Here is a 15,402-nt window from a genome sequence, read left to right as displayed (position 1 = left end):
TGGTACGAAATCACCTTTATTCACAATCACAGCGACCCAAGTTCACAAAGGAGGCAGCAACTATCCCAACACTAACAGAGACAGTGGTACAGATGGCTTCCTCTCCCCAAACCTCGGGCCACACAGCCCCTGCACTTAAGACCTTTCCTTGCCTTGGAGATGAGACTCCAGACTGGATGGGGCCACCATCTGGCCCACCCCACCCTCCTCCCACAGAAAGGGTCTCCGGGGTCAGTGACTGGGGAGTAGAGACCCAGTGGAACCATGACTTCCTAGAGGCCCACTGCAAGGGAGGTACAAAGTCCCAGCCTGGGGTCCTGACCCCCCAGTGCTGTCCCACCCACCACCCTATAGCAGCCCCTCACCAGAGAACTCCCAAGAGTCACACACAAAGTCTCCTCCCCCCTCCCCTCAATCATTTTACAGAGGTGGCAGCTGAGGCTGAGGGGCTATAACCTGGACAGGGCCACACAGCTGCCCAGTGGTCAGGTCTAGAACCCCATACTCCACCATTCACGGGAAACAGCAGTCTCTGATGGATGTAAAAAGCCATCGGAGGGGGACAGAGGGTTGGGAGGCCGGCGGGGGGAGACTAGGCCCTCAGAGTGGGCCCCAGCCCATCGCCTCTCAGAGTAGGGCAGGCAAGGCTGAGAGAACTACAGCCCAAGAGCAGGGGTAGGGGACCCTTCTTCACTCCAGAATCAGAATAACCAGAGGTGCTAGGACCTGGCCCCTTCTCTCATCTTTCCTGGGGCTTAAGAGCCTAAGAACGGCCTCCCTGCCCTTGCTAGGAGTAGGCCTCCTGTTCCCTGGCCCAAGCTGGGCTCCCCTCCTTCAGCCTCCCCAGAACTTTTGACGTCCTCATGGAAGGGGGAGCTCCTGGGCCTCCTGATGGATTCGAGCCAACTTTGATAACCCTGTTGCAGCCCAGAGAGGAAGGGCACTTTGTGGCTCTGGGTGATCCACCAGCCCTAGGACATTAAGCTCAGTCTGTGTCTCTGTAAAATGGACACAATTTGACACAATTTGAAAGGAGGCCTCCCAATTCAGCCCCTTTTTCTGGAGTTCTAATTCATGGTGAGCAGAGCTGTCTATGGACTTTGGGCTGGAGCCTGGGGAAAACTATGATAACTACCTCTGCAGCGCGCTCTCACCAGGCACTCCACACACCAGGGCATTTCTAGGAGTTCGAAGGGCTCGGGGGACAGCAACTCACTCCCCCACCCCCCCATTAAAAAAAAAAACAAAAAACCTACAAACCAAATAAATAAATAAATAAGGAAAATGGCTGGTTTTACCCCCAGGGGATCCCACCCCCACCCCTAATCCAGGGCCCTGGCCTCTCCTAGGGATGCTCCAGCCTCTTTGAGTATCAGCCAGGCTCAGGACAGTACTGAGATCTGGGAGGACAAGTCACAGCAGATGTAAACCTGTTCTTAGCCTGACAGAGGACAGCCTCTGCTCTCTCGCTCACACCGAGAGGCTGTTCCTGGGCAGCAGCGTCTGGTGAGATGACTGGGGCAGAAAGGTTATGGTCAGGAAGGGGCCCTTTGCATCTCAGCCAGGGCACAGGGTCAGGGACCCAGAACCTGGAGCCTTCTGTGGCCTGTCCATCCACCCATCCTGGGTGAGTGGGAAAGGGACATAGCATGGAGGCTGCAGCCTGCCCAGGATGAGAGGTATCCACTGGCCTTCTTACCCCTGGTTGCCAGGCCTGAGGGGCAGGGAAGACAGGAAGGAGAAGGTGGGTACAGCTCCGAGAGGAAGGCAGCAGCTCAGGGGCTGCCTGCCTAGGGCTGCCGTTGAGCAGGTTATACACTGCCCAAGGGCAGTTGGCTGAGAGAACAAATGGACACTGAAGTCCAGGCCATACTCCGAATGCCCTAGCTCAGGGACACATCTGCCCGGAGGCAGGGATACGTTTTCTCACTCTTACATGGGCTAGAGGACTTCCTACCAATCTGCCCCAGACGGGAAAGGATTAGGACAGGCCAAGACCCCCACTTAGCCCCTCAGCATACAGGGAAGAGCTGGCTACAGAGAAGGGAAAGACAGAGAGTGGACTCCTCCCCTCCCCTCTGCTGGGGAATCTGCTCCTGCCCCTCACCTCCCTGCCTCATACCTTCTTTCTTCCCAAACCTTTAAGGGCCTCAGTTTCCCATGTTTAATGGAGAAGAGGAAAGAGTTTCCAAAACAAGTACGAAGAGAAGGGGCCCTGTTGGCTTGCCCCTCAGCTGGAGTGGGGCCGAAGTCTGAGAGGCAGGCGTGCAGGGTGGGGCTCCATGACGGGCTAGGAGCTGCGGTAGGTCTTGATAATGTCCTTGATGGGGCGACGGCAGATGGGGCAGCAGGCGTGCAAAGCCTTCTTGAGGCGCAGGCCACAGGCATAGCAGAGGCACATGTGGCCACATGTGTAGATGACTGTGTCCACTGCATGCTCATAGCAAATGGTGCACTCATCGCTCCACTGTCCTGTGCCCGGGGTCACTGGTGACTCAGGCAGGCTCACTGGAGAGTTGGGGGCTGTCCCTGGGGACAAGGGGACACCAAGTCAGTGGGAACATGGCCCAGTCTGGCCCCACGTTCATGGGGAGAGAGCCCCCTGGTCTCTGACCTCCCAACAGGCATCTGCCTGTTGACCCTGACAACCCACTTCCGGAGCACTAGGGGGCACTAGACAAGGGCCAGGGTGCCCATAAGGTGGTGAGAGAAGAAGGGATAGAGGAAGGTAGGGGGCCCAGAATCTTTTAAGGCGGGCCCCTCCTGAGCTAACCTTCGGTCTTCCCTGTGTGCTCAAAAGTGCTTTGGAGAAAGGTGTCCAGCTGGGGGACAGGAAGGGATTCACCCCAGAAATCACCACCCCACGAGGGTTCACTGACCTATCTCCCTCCAGCTCCTCCAGGGCCCAACTCTGTCACAGAGGCTGCATGCCCGCCTCGGCCAGGGGTCTCGGGGCAGGGAGTCTGGCACGGACACCACGGAACCGGAGTAGCCAGCCTACTTACCGCCAGCAGAGCTGCCCAGAGGTCCAGAGCTGCACGTGCTGAGCAAGGGGTCGGAGAGGCGGCTGCCCAGGGCGCTGGGCGAGGTTGGCGTGGAGGCAGGGGAGCAGGAGAGTGACGGGATGCTCCGCTCTGCCAGGATGGTGGAGCCTGCGGAAGGGGAGAGAGGGGCTCACTAGCCGCTGAGAGGCCTACCGGGAGAAAGCTCAAGTCTCCGCTCCTCCAGGGGGTTCCCAGGAGAGAAAGTGGTGACACGGCCTGACCACACAGTCCAGCCACTGGGCGGGGCCAGGGCAGGATTCCACAAGCCAGCCCAGCACCCTGCCCCAGCTCTCTGTTCCACCTACAAATCTGGGGGCCCTTTCTTGTTCTGAGCTTACTACATCAGCAGTCTCGAAACAAGAGCTCTGCTGAGAATCCCACCTCCACCCTTCCCACGCATCCTCACCTTCAAGGTTTCCCAGACAACGACGTCCCCCTCCTCCCACCTAGTGTGGCCCTTCCAGTCATAGCCTGACCCTCCCTTTCTAAGCCCTGTGTTCTCTCGGTCACTGTCCTACTAGATATCACCCACCTTCTCCTCTGCATAAGCACCTTTGAAATGCCCTTCACCATCTCCCAAGCTTGTTCTGTGCTACACTCGCTCTCCTTCCTTCCCTCCCTCCTTTCTCTCCCTCTTCAACACCTCCTCACCTTCCTCTTCTCTTCCTGCCCTCCCTTGCTCGTCCCTTCAACAAGTCCTACCAGGCACCATCAACTGTGTAAACATAACACTGAGAACAAGATGGACAGGGCCACTGCCCCCAAAGAGCTGACTGTCCAGGGAGCCCCTTGGGGCTGTCCTCAAATCTCCTCCTCTGAGGAGCTTTGACCACCCCTCCCCCAACCACATTACTTTATTCACCACTGACCCGCCACACACGCCACATACACGGGACCAAACAACCACACAGCCTGGGGTAATATTTGTTCTTTGCCTAGGAATGCAGCTTTGTTTTCCCAGTTGAACTATGAGCTTCCTGAGAGCAGGAAATCGTATTTACCTGTGACTCTCCCACAGGCTCTAACATATTGCCCTACACATAAATGTTCAGTGAGATCTTCCCTATTATTATGTGTTCTAATTTATTTAACAGTCACCGTATCTAAATTTTCACTAGATATCTGCGACGGCAGATGGGGCAGCAGGCATGCAAAGCCTTCTTGAGGCACAGGCCACAGGCATAACAGAGGCACATGTGGCCACATGTGCAGATGACCATGTCCACTGCATGCTCATAGCAAATGGTGCACTCATCGCTCCACTGTCCTGTGCCCGGGGTCACTGGTGACTCAGGCAGGCTCACTGGAGAGTTGGGGGCTGTCCCTGGGGACAAGGGGACACCAAGTCAGTGGGAACATGGCCCAGTCTGGCCCCACGTTCATGGGGAGAGAGCCCCCTGGTCTCTTATGTCCCAATCCATTTATTGGGTTTCTCTTAGTGTTAATAGTCTTTTAGTCAATTATCATCTTCTTTCATAACGTCACACCTCCTATTTGCTTTTCTTGCCTTATTGCACTGGCTATCATTTTCAGAACAATACTCTAAGGCATCCCTATCATATTCCTGACTTTAATGAGAATGTTTCTCACGTTCCATCATTAAGTATGAAACCGGCTGTAGTTCTGAAATAAAGGAAATATTCCTCCATTCTTAGTGCACTTAAGCCTTTCACAAAGCAGAGCACACCTCTGTAAGGTAGTTACCCTTCACATATTGTCACTGGGTTTTCCTTGCAGTTCCATCAGGATCCCCAAACACCAATTTGCTGACTGAGATGCCCAGTTCTCCTACCACCCAGAAGCACTATCTTTAGCATATACTGTTTAGCAAATATCTGGAAGATTATTCTTAAACCCCCGCCTTGGCCCACTTACCTCTCGAGATATTTAAGTCCTGATTTTTTTTTTTTTTAAGCTTCTCCTGTGTCTAGTAAGCCTCTTTGGGGAACAGAAGTCTCATCGGAAAGCTACTTATCTATTATTAGATGGTGCTGAGGTAAGAGAGTACCCTGCCCTTATGCAATTTCCTTCATCTGAGGAGCAGTATCTCCCAGTGAGTGTAGCCAAGTACCTTTTTACCTCAGCCTGATTTTTTTTCTGTACCCCAGTCTGATTTCTTTTTATTCCGTCCTGAGTTTTCACCCCAACTTCCTTCCATCCTCATGTATTTTCATCCAGCCTGATGTCTTTTCATTCTTTCCTGATTTATCTTCCCTTAATCATAACTTCTTAGCACTTCAACCTCATTATTTTCATTCCTCTTCAAATTTATTTTTCACTCCATCTTCATTTGGCCTCTTTCCAGAGTAGGAAATCCCCACTTATTTTATCTGATTTCACAAACTCTAACACATTCACAATCACCAACAGCATTATACATACAAATACGCATGTACTCACTCATGTGTGCCTATACACAGACATATCAGTTTTAGAGAATACACCTTCACTCGTATACACATGTTATCTTGTCTACAAAGCCTCCTGGGGTGAGGTCTAGGCTGGGGCTATGAAGCCCAGAGGTCTCCAAATATATCTAAGCAAACTTGCTTAAAAAAAGAATTCAGATGCCTAGGATGTACACAATCAAATCTCTGCAGGTGGGATTGAAAAGTCTGCACTTTAGTAGGTCCTGCTAGTGAATCTAATGGAACCAGTCCAGTCAACCGCAACTGATTAGCAGGTCAGCTCTTGCAAAGTATGAAATACCTGCCCACTTGGGGGAAACAGAGGTCCCTGGAGATGGTTTGGAGGTGGGGGGGGGGTTAAGATTTCTGGTCAAATTAGTTTAGATAAAGCTGTACCCTATAACTATTTCTCCTCCTTAAAGATTCATATTGCCTATTAAAGGTTCTGAGAGGAGTGCCTGGGTGGCTCAGTCAGGTGTCTGACTCTTGATTTTGGCTCAGGTCATGATGTCACAGTTTGTGGAATCGAGCCTCTTATCCGGCTCTGCACTGGCAGCTAAGAGCCTGCTTAGGATTCTCTCTCCCTCTCTCTGCGCCCCACCCCCATTCTCTAAGTAAACTTAAAAAAATAAATAAAGGCTCTGAGAAGTTCTGCAATAAAGAATCCTCCACTTTCTCTCAACTCAGTGTTTTCCTAATTTTTTCACCCAAGGACCCATTTTCAACAGACGCCTATCCCACAGAACACTGTGAGAAACAGGACTCTCACGAGTCTACATCCACCAGTCCATTTAGACTCTGTCCATTCAAAGCCAGGAGTGAAACGGCCAGACCTCTGCAACCCCATTTCTTCCAAGGCCCTATTCTCAGATTCCCCATAGGCTCCCAATCCAGGCACCACCCTGCACAGACACCTGGCTACCAACACATCACTCTTTTTCTTACCTAGACACACAACCATCCTTAAGAGGCAGAGACTTTTATTCCCATTTTGGAGAAATGGAAACAGCCTCAGTAAGTTAACTGCTGGTAGAAAACTTTTTTGTCATCTTTAAGTGGCCACTGAGACGTGTGTTTCCGGGCCGTTTATGCATCTATGGGGACACAGGTTAATCAGATTCTGAGAAACTCAGTGATCCACACTTTTCTCCCTGCCCCCAGGATGCCTCTGGTGAGATTTGAGGACAAGGGCCTAGCAGATGGAGTCCCACCCAGGACTCATTTCTGTGCCTGGGACCCGCGTGAAGCGGTGGGGCGGGGCGGACTGGCCCTCTGTTCTCTCCGCCTACCCGGATGGGCCCGTCCTCCAGGAAAGGCACGGTGCCGGGTGTGTTGGAGGGGCCGTCAGGGGAGGCACTCACCGAGGATGCGGATCTGCGTGATGGCCCCGTGCAGGCCGAAGAGCATCCAGAGCGGCTGCGAGGCATCCACGCACAGCTGCATGCCCGCCGCGGCGCCGTTGTGGCTGAGGTGCAGCTCCCCGTCGGCGTTGACCACCAGGCCCAGGATGTCGCCGCTGTGCAGGGGCCCGGGCACGCGGCACACGGCCCAGAATTCCTTGCGGTCCACGAGGGCCTCGGGGCTGAAGGGCAGGTCCGCGGGCCGCAGCGTGCCGGGGTCGCACGTGGTGACGCCGAAGGAGAGCGCGCCGGGCCGCGCGCCGCCCGAGCGCGTGACCTTGACGAAGATGGTCTCGGCCACGCGCACAGGCCGGCTGGTGAAGACGAGCGCGCGCTCGTCGCGCCCGTGCTCCAGGCGCGCCACCGTCTGCTCATCTAGGATCCGGACGTGCGCGCCGGCGCGCAGCGCGTGGAAGCGAAGGTCGCCGTCGAGCTGCGCGGGCAGCGCGCGACTGTGCTGCGAGTTGAGCGAGTTCTGCGGGATGGGGCAGCCGGCGGCCGGCGCGGCCTCGTCGCCCTCGGCGCCCGGCACGTTGAGGTCGCACAGGCTCACGGAGAGGCGCGCCTCGTCGGCGTCGCGCCGCAGCGACGGCCGCCGCAGGGCGGTGAAGGAGCGGGGCCGCAGGCAGTCCGGGAGCACCAGCTCGCTGTCTGCGCCGGGGAAGGGGAGAGACAGGGTGACCGTCAGGCGAGCCGCTCGGGGCCAGCCCCCGTCGCCTGCGCGCCTCCTCCCGCCAGCCTTTCCAGCGTGCACCGCGAAATACCGACCGCGTTGTTAGCGGCACGGGAACGGCTTCGGACCTAGGCTAAGGAATCGGGAAACAAAGTCCTGCAGGACATCTGTTTGTTTAAGCAAAGGATCAAGGCTAGATGGAAGAGAAACATTCTAAATGGCGCGCTTACAAAAGTTTTTACTATTAACTCCCAGGCCCTCCCTTTGGATCCCCAGCATTTAGAACTGCGCTGAGCACTTCAGATGACAAGCAGTAAATGTCTGTTGAATGCACTGCTGACGTCCTACCCTTCTGGAAGGTCAGGGGGATCCCCCTTCCCCAGAACCCCTCTTTGCATAAATTGTCTCAGCTTATCCTAACAATTACCTTTTGAGCTTAGCATTGCCGCAGAAGGACACAGGCTGAGAGAACTTAAGTAAATGTATCCAGGTTTCCTTTTGAAAGGGACTTACTTTCAAAGGGGAAATCAACCCCTTTCTCTTTTTAATCATACAAGTAAGACACACTGTCTTTTGTAGAAAAGACAGTTCAGCAAAAAGAAAAAATTACCACCTCTCAGCCCACCATCCAGAGAAAAATACTCTTAACATTTGGATGAGGACCTCCCAGCTTTTTCCCCCCAATATATTCTTCAGTTACTTCTTTAATACAAAAATTGAATCACGCTGTATCAACTCTAGTAGTTTTTAACCTTTTATGGGTAACAAATCCCTTTGAAAATGTGGTAACTTTCACCTATCACCTCAGAAAAATGCACATTCTTCCTAAAGTCTGTGGATAATTCCAGGGCATCTGTGAATCCCATAAAGCCATCCATGGGCATGGACTCCAGGCTAAGAACCCTGCTATATACAGATTTCCTTTTCAAAACTAGCTTTTCCACTTACTGTGTCCTAAACACCTTTCCATGCCAATAACCATGTTTCCAACACCATATTTTTTTAATGGCTGTATTATGTCCTGCTTTATGGAGTCCCATCATTTATAATAAAAGTCATCATGCACGATGAATTACCCCTGCATTTCATCCTTAAAACATCCCGTGGAAGTGTTCCCATTATGGAGATAAAACTCAGAGATGTCATGTGACAGCCACCAGGTGGCAGATCTGAAATCGAAGCAAGGTCTGTCCAACTCCTGATACCACATTCTTTGCTTTCAGGACCCCTCCTTGTTTATCGAACCCCTTCTGTGGGAGTCAAAGTCCCCAAATTTGGCTAGTGCCACTGTAGACCACAGCGTGGGCCAATCCCTCCCTGAGAGCCTTTCCTCTGAACCTCCCAAAGTGAGAATCTGTGCTTTCTCTCCAGGACCTGGGTAAGGATGGCTGGGGTGCTCGGTGTGGGAGCAAAGCTTGAGGGACTGGACTGGTGTGGGCAGCTGAGGTCAGAATTCAGCTCCAGCTGAACCTAGAAACAGTCTCCAAAGCCTCCTTGTTTTTGTTCTCCCCCAGCCCCCACCACCCTTTCCAGAAACAGCCTCGTTTGGGCCTGGGCAAGGAGAAGCTGCTGGGCCCTCCCCCCTCAAGTCCCCTGCCTCTCTGGAGTAGCCTCTTGGGGCCTGGCTGGTTGGGATTTCCCAGCATCGTGCCTGGCAAGAAGGAGGGAGCCGACCGGAAAATGTGATTATTCCAGGGAATTGACTCTGTGACAGCGATGGTGCAGAGAGGCTGGGGGCTGCAGAGAGGCAGAGGCAAGGAGGCTCAAACAGGAGGGGGAGGCCTGAGAGACAGTCGTGTGGACCTGGGACAGGCTGTGGGCTGACCTGGACCCCTGGGAATAGCCTCTGCTTCCGACCCCTCAGGGATTCCAGCACTGGCCCTAGAGGACACCAGGGTTGGAGATGGAGAGGAAGGGACAGGGACAGCAGGGTGACTAAACAACAAAAGGCTCAGATTCTCAGCCAGAGCCTACAGGAATAAGACTGTCACAGGAGCCCACACACATATGCACCCCGACACTCCTCTCCCTACCCCAACCCACACACACTCAGAACACTCAGCCCAGAGCCATGGAGCTGGGCAGACTCTCAGTACAGATTTCTGAATGGGGCTGGATGCGAGCTATCCTGAGCTCTGCCCCTTCAGGAGTCCTTCTGTACTTGAACATGCCCACTCCTGGGCCTCCCAGGCAACCTATGCCATTGTTCAGCTACTCTAAGAAAGTGTTTCCTTCTCTTAACCTGACGTCTACCCTCCTGTATCCAAGGATCCTGGATTAATTTACTTAACTTCTCTCAGCTTCTGTGCCAATGCTATCTCTGGGGCAGTCCCGTAGAGAAAAGGACTCTCCTCTGGGAATAGTCAGACACACTGCACACCTTCCCACCTCTTAGACGATGAACAGAACCAGCCTCCAGATGTTCCCTGACCAGCTCAAGGCACAGTGTGGCCATCACCTCCCTTGATATTTACACTATATGTCTAATAGTGCAACCTGGCGGTATCTCAGATGCTTTAGCAGCCAAAATCCATGAACTGGTAGGCAGGATAGGAGCATAGTTAAGTAAGGATTTTGAAGTCATCAGCCTGGGTTCAAATCCTGGCTCTGCCATTTTCTGGCCATAGACCAAAAGCTTAACCTCTCTGGGCCTCTCCATGTGTAAAATCAGCATGTACTGACGTGTATAAAATCTGTATTCTAATACTCCCCTCAGAAGGGATGCTGTGAAGTTGAAATGCAGGAGGTAAGTAGTACCCTACTCTACCTAGTAGAGTACCTGGCACATAATAATCACTAGGTAAACATGAACCACTGTTATTATCATTTCCATGCCCCAAGGCTCAGAAGAAAGTGCATGGGCTTTGCGGTGACACAGGCCTGGGTTTAACGGTCCAATCCAGCACTTGAACGGTGGCCAGTAAGGAAGCAACTTTCTTCCCAGCCTCAGATCACTCACCTAGAGAACAAGGGTAATAATACCTGCCTTGTGCTGTTGTTGCAGGGATCAGAGGTAGAGCGGGAAGCCCCCGTACTTGATAACCTCAGGTACTAGTACTTACTCAGGTTGAGTTTTGTCAACCAAAGTTAGGTCCACCTGCACTTAGGCAATTAACTTTCTGAACCTTAAGGTAGGACTTTAGATAGATAGATAGATAGATAGATAGATAGATAGATAGATAGATAGATATAGGACTATATATAAGGTCATGAATGACATCACTGACTAAAGCCCAGAAAGGAGAAGGTACAAAGTGGCCATTAGAGGAGAAAGAAGAGAAGGAAGGAGAAACAGTTGGGGGGGGGGGGGAGGAGAAGGGACAGAAAATGACCCCTATGGCTTTGCCTGAGATCTTGGAGGAGCAGGGAGAAAAGGTATCAGAGATGCTGGGAAACAGCTAAAAAATGGAATCCCCGGGGCCAGTGCCCAGCCCAAGTATGTCTCCTCTCCCGGCTCAGCTGCCCCTCGGGGTCAGGAGTGGCTGCAGGCCGCCAGCAAGCTCCAAAATAGCCATCCCCTCAGTGTGCCCAGCTGTGCCGGACCCTGAAATAGATGACACTGGAAATAGAGGAGCTGATCAGGCACCCTCTGCACAAGGGACGGCAAAGGTCAGAGCTGACTGGACTGACATCGAGTCAGAGGCCAGGGGAGGGTCCTGGCCGCAAAAGCCAGGGAGAGCACCCTGGGACCAGCCTCCGCCCAGGGTTACAGCTTGGAAAAACCAGATGGGCTACCTGTAACCCCAAGCAGCAGCGTGGCCCATTTGGAAGCAACAAGTTATGTAATCCACGCGCGGGACACATGGCTGCCCACTTTGGAGGTATTTATGACAGGAGGAGGGGAGGCTCCAGGCCACCGGAGAAGCTGTTAAGCTGGCTCCCCTCTCCGCATCCCGTCTTTCAGGAAGGAGCTTGTCTGTCTTCAGCTCCTGCCTAATCTGGTGCCTAGCGGTGGTCCTGCAAATACTTTGGGCCAGAGCAGAAATCACTGGCCCTGCGAGGGCAGTGAGGCCAGGACAGGGGGTTTCCTCCCCGTCAAGGTGGCACTCAGGTCACCCACTCACTGACACACTGTGTGCCCAGCCCCAGGCAGTGGTAGAGACAGAAGGAGAAGCCAGGACATGGGCCCCAGGGAGCCAGTAGGCTGTGGGAGGATCAAAGCTTGGAGGCATGAAAATATGTGAATATAATTTTGTTACAGAATTCTCAGTGTCTCCAGAGGAAATCCACCTCTCCCTGCCAAGTTCTCACCCAGCCTTGACTAAAATGGCCCCGGGGACAAGAAGCTCACCACATCCCAAGGCTATCTGTCCCCTGTCTTTGAACAACCATAACTGTTAGAAAAGCTCTCCTTGCACGGATCCCTATGTGTCCTATAGCCACTCCTTGCACCCTCTCTGAGCCTTCTCTTCTTTAGGATAAATATTCCTTTTAGGATAATGCTCTCTAGCCGAGGCTGAGGTCCCCTTCCTGTCTCACAGTGAGCCAGAGACAGCATCTCAGAAGAAACAAGATTTGACCTGGACCCTGAAGGACCAGAGAGTTTGGACTGACAGAAGTGAGAGGCACTCAGTGGGAAAACTGTTCTAGTAAATGCCTGGAGAACAGTCTGAGCAGGGCCAGCGGGGAGAAAGGAAGGGAGAGGAGGAGAGGAGGGGCCAGGCTGAGGATTCCGGGGCCAGCTCTGGCCAGAGACCCACCGGGCCCTCCCACATGTTGCCAGCCAGTGCAGGGCAACCAAAGCAGGGCCTGGGCACCGGTGCAGGGGCCCTCCGGGGCAGGCAAGGGGCTCCTTTGAAGCAGGGCCTGCCATCAGCCCCAGAGTCTTGTTTGTTTAGATTCTCACATCCGGAGCACTGGATAATCTTTAACCACGGGTCGGCCTGCCGCAGCCGGCCCCCGTTTAGAAGGTGCTGCCAGCCCATTTACTGTCTCCATAAACATCCTCTTGCTGGTCAGCATCTGGCATGGGGTAGGGGAAGGAGCCCGGAGGGCGGGCACATGGGTTGGACGGGTAAGGGGTTTCTCCACCCCTCTGGACAGTGCCCCGAAACCCACACCCGCCTCCACCCTCTCCATATAAACCCAACCACACAAAAGCTAGAAGAACAAATACTTTTCGAGGCCCATGGAGGGAAGGGTAGAATGTCCCAGAAACATTTGGAGTCACAGATTCTAAGCTTTATAGGATCTTCAGGCCAGAGGATCTTAGACATATAGATTCTCAGACTCATCTGGTCTAACGGTTCTCAAACTTTTTTTTTTTTTTTTTTAAGCAGTGGAATCCTTTTGTCCAACAAAACCAAAATTTCTGGTTGAAGTCTAAGAAGAAGCCATAGAGCCTGCCAACTCAGCCGCCTCCAAGATGCCTCTGTGGAACCCCAGCGTTCCAAGGAACCCAGCTAGAGAACCAAAGGTCTTGTTCCAAGAAACAATTTAGATAGAATGGTTTGAATTTCACCCAGATACAGGGACTTGATTTTAAGGCCTCCTCTTCTAATGAGAGGACTTGGGGGGTTGTCTCTTTGGCGGTATTTTTAAATTAAGTATTCCTTTTCAACCTAAAAACAATAGCCCTTGCTATATATGTAAACACTTTTACATATTCATCAGCCTCAGACTCTCTGAGGTAAATGGCACATATATAATTATGTCCAGATGGGACAGTTGTGGCACAGAGAAGCTGGAAGGCTTGCTCAAAGCTAGTGAGTGGCCACGTCAAGTCCTGATTCAATCAGGTCTCCTGCTTCTGAAATGAGGGCTTTGTCCCCAGTACTGCAAGGCCCCAGCTCCTCTACTACACACACCCCACCCTGGACCCCTAGGTCTCTTCAAGCTCCCCAAAACTATATTTTGGACCAAAGAGATACTGGGCAGAAAATATGAAACTGCCATTTCTGGATATTACAAACAATCTAATATTGCCCATCGTATAAGATTGCACTTTATATATATTCATTCTGGTGAAAACAAAAAAACAAAAAACAAGAACAAAAAAAACCCAAAACCACCAGAGTGCTCTGTAAACAACAGAACCAGATGAAGCCGTCAGGAGCCTTCACGGAACTATGAGGCAGACACTGCTGAATCAGGATGCCGGGCACCCTCACTTCCCCAGCCAACCCTGCTGGGGCTCTCGTGAACTATCTATACCCAACATGTACAGCTGATCCCTAACCCCCTGAGCTCTCCTAAGCTATCCTGGAAGACATGGGAGGGCCAACACCCCATCCTTGGGAGGTATCCAGACTTCACAGGGGACCAGGTGAACTCATAGTTAGAGAAGCTAGGAAGTAATGCAGCCCATGCTCCTGGGCCCAAGTCCCACTTCTTCCAAGCTGTGTGACTGTAAGCAAGTTATCAGACCTCTCTGAGACTGTTTTCCTTATCTGCAAAATGAGTACAATAATAACTTTCTTTGGGGCGCCTGGGTGGCTCAGTCGGTTGAGCATCCGACTTCGGCTCAGGTCATGATCTCGCGGTTTGTGAGTTCGAGCCCCGCGTCGGGCTCTGTGCTGACAGCTCGGAGCCTGGAGCCTGCTTTGGATTCTGTGTCTCCTCCTCTCTCTGCCCCCACCCCCCGTCCCTGCTCATGCTCTGTCTCTCAATAATAAATAAATGTTAAAAATTTTTTTTAAAAAATAATAACTTTCTTTATAACATATATAAAAGACTTATGCTCTCTTCTTAAAGACCAGGACAATACATGATGCAGAACTGCTGATACCATTTAGACCTTCATGTGCCTTCAGGTGGTCAGGAAGAGGAAGGGTCATAGGAACAGGGGAGGTCAGAGAAGGTTTCCTGGTGGAGGGGAGGGTTTGGAGTTGGACCATGATTATGATTAGCAGAATTTGGGATGAGCAGAAAGGAAGCGCCAGGAAGAGTCTCTGAAGCAGGAGAAACAACAAAATTTTGTTTAAATCAAAAAGAAAAGAAAACTGTCAGAGAAGAAATCGCCATCAGCATCCTTAGCTCTTTCCCCCATCCCCAGAGCTTCGCTCAGGTTCCTTAGACTAATATTTGCCTCTCAGCCCCTGGCAGCCATAGCTGAAGGTAAATATTGGTTTAGCCTAGGAAACGGAAGCCCCAGATGGCAGTGTGGTCCTCCGCCAGCCAGGATGGCTCACACCCTTTGTGTCGCCAAGCTGAGGCACACCCTGTATGGGAGACCTACCCCAGGGCCTTATCTCCAGAGAGGCCCAGGCTTCTAATTGCAGGGAAGCCAGGCTGACTCACCAGCCTAGCAAGTGGTCCAGGAGCAGCCTGGCCCTCAGAAAGCTACCCTCCCTGAGAGTCTCTATAGATCTCTGTCCTCAGAAGGCAGGTCTCTTACCAGGACTGGAGCACATGTGCACAGGTTGGGTGAAGCAGAATGCCATGAGCCCTTGGGACCCCACCCTGAGTGCCCCCTTAATGCCCTCCTGAGTTCAGCCACTACCATTTTGATGTGGCAATGTCTTCTCACACTGACCTTATGCCCAGTTCCGCCTGGGAGAGCTGAATTCCAGGGCCAGCCTGGCTTCTGACTAGCTGGGAGAATTTGGACAGGCCCTCTTCTATCTCTCAGCCACCTTTTCTCCTTTTGAAAGGCATTGACAGCAAGGTAGCTGCCAGAAACTTTCTACTTTCACGGCTCTCTCCCCTGCGATGCATGCACATAGCCCTGCCTGTGCACACCCCTTCTCCACAGGTCACCTACACCTCTTCCCTTCACTCGCTCCCTGAAGGTTCTGTTCCCTGACTGATGATGCTAATCTAATTCCCCACCTCTGTGACCATGCCTACCCCCCCTGGCCGACCTAAACTGTTCCTCCCCAACCAGTCTGTGCATTTCAGCTTCTCTGGTTCCTGACTTGAAACCTCTCCTATAGGAA

The 15,402-nt window shown here is 52.4% G+C and overlaps 1 protein-coding gene across 5 annotated transcripts in view; it reads right to left on the bottom strand.

The window, feature by feature from the left end:
• The window catches only part of NEURL1 (neuralized E3 ubiquitin protein ligase 1), a 79,010-nt gene continuing 63,608 nt past the window's right edge, over positions 1-15,402 (bottom strand). For all 5 annotated transcript variants that reach the window (XM_023240887.2, XM_045040636.1, XM_023240889.2 and 2 more), the window contains exons 4-6: positions 6,814-7,503; positions 3,006-3,152; positions 1-2,529 (exon numbers count right to left, since the gene is read on the bottom strand). In XM_023240887.2, the coding sequence (XP_023096655.2) occupies positions 2,291-2,529; positions 3,006-3,152; positions 6,814-7,503 (1,076 nt within the window). In that variant the 3' untranslated portion in view covers positions 1-2,290. The remainder of the gene's footprint in view (positions 2,530-3,005; positions 3,153-6,813; positions 7,504-15,402) is intronic.

Source organism: Felis catus, chromosome D2 (assembly GCF_018350175.1).
Source record: "Felis catus isolate Fca126 chromosome D2, F.catus_Fca126_mat1.0, whole genome shotgun sequence".
Lineage (NCBI taxonomy): Eukaryota > Metazoa > Chordata > Mammalia > Carnivora > Felidae > Felis > Felis catus.
The sequence above is the reverse complement of the archived record's forward strand: the minus strand, read 5'-3'. Positions and strand labels throughout refer to the sequence as shown.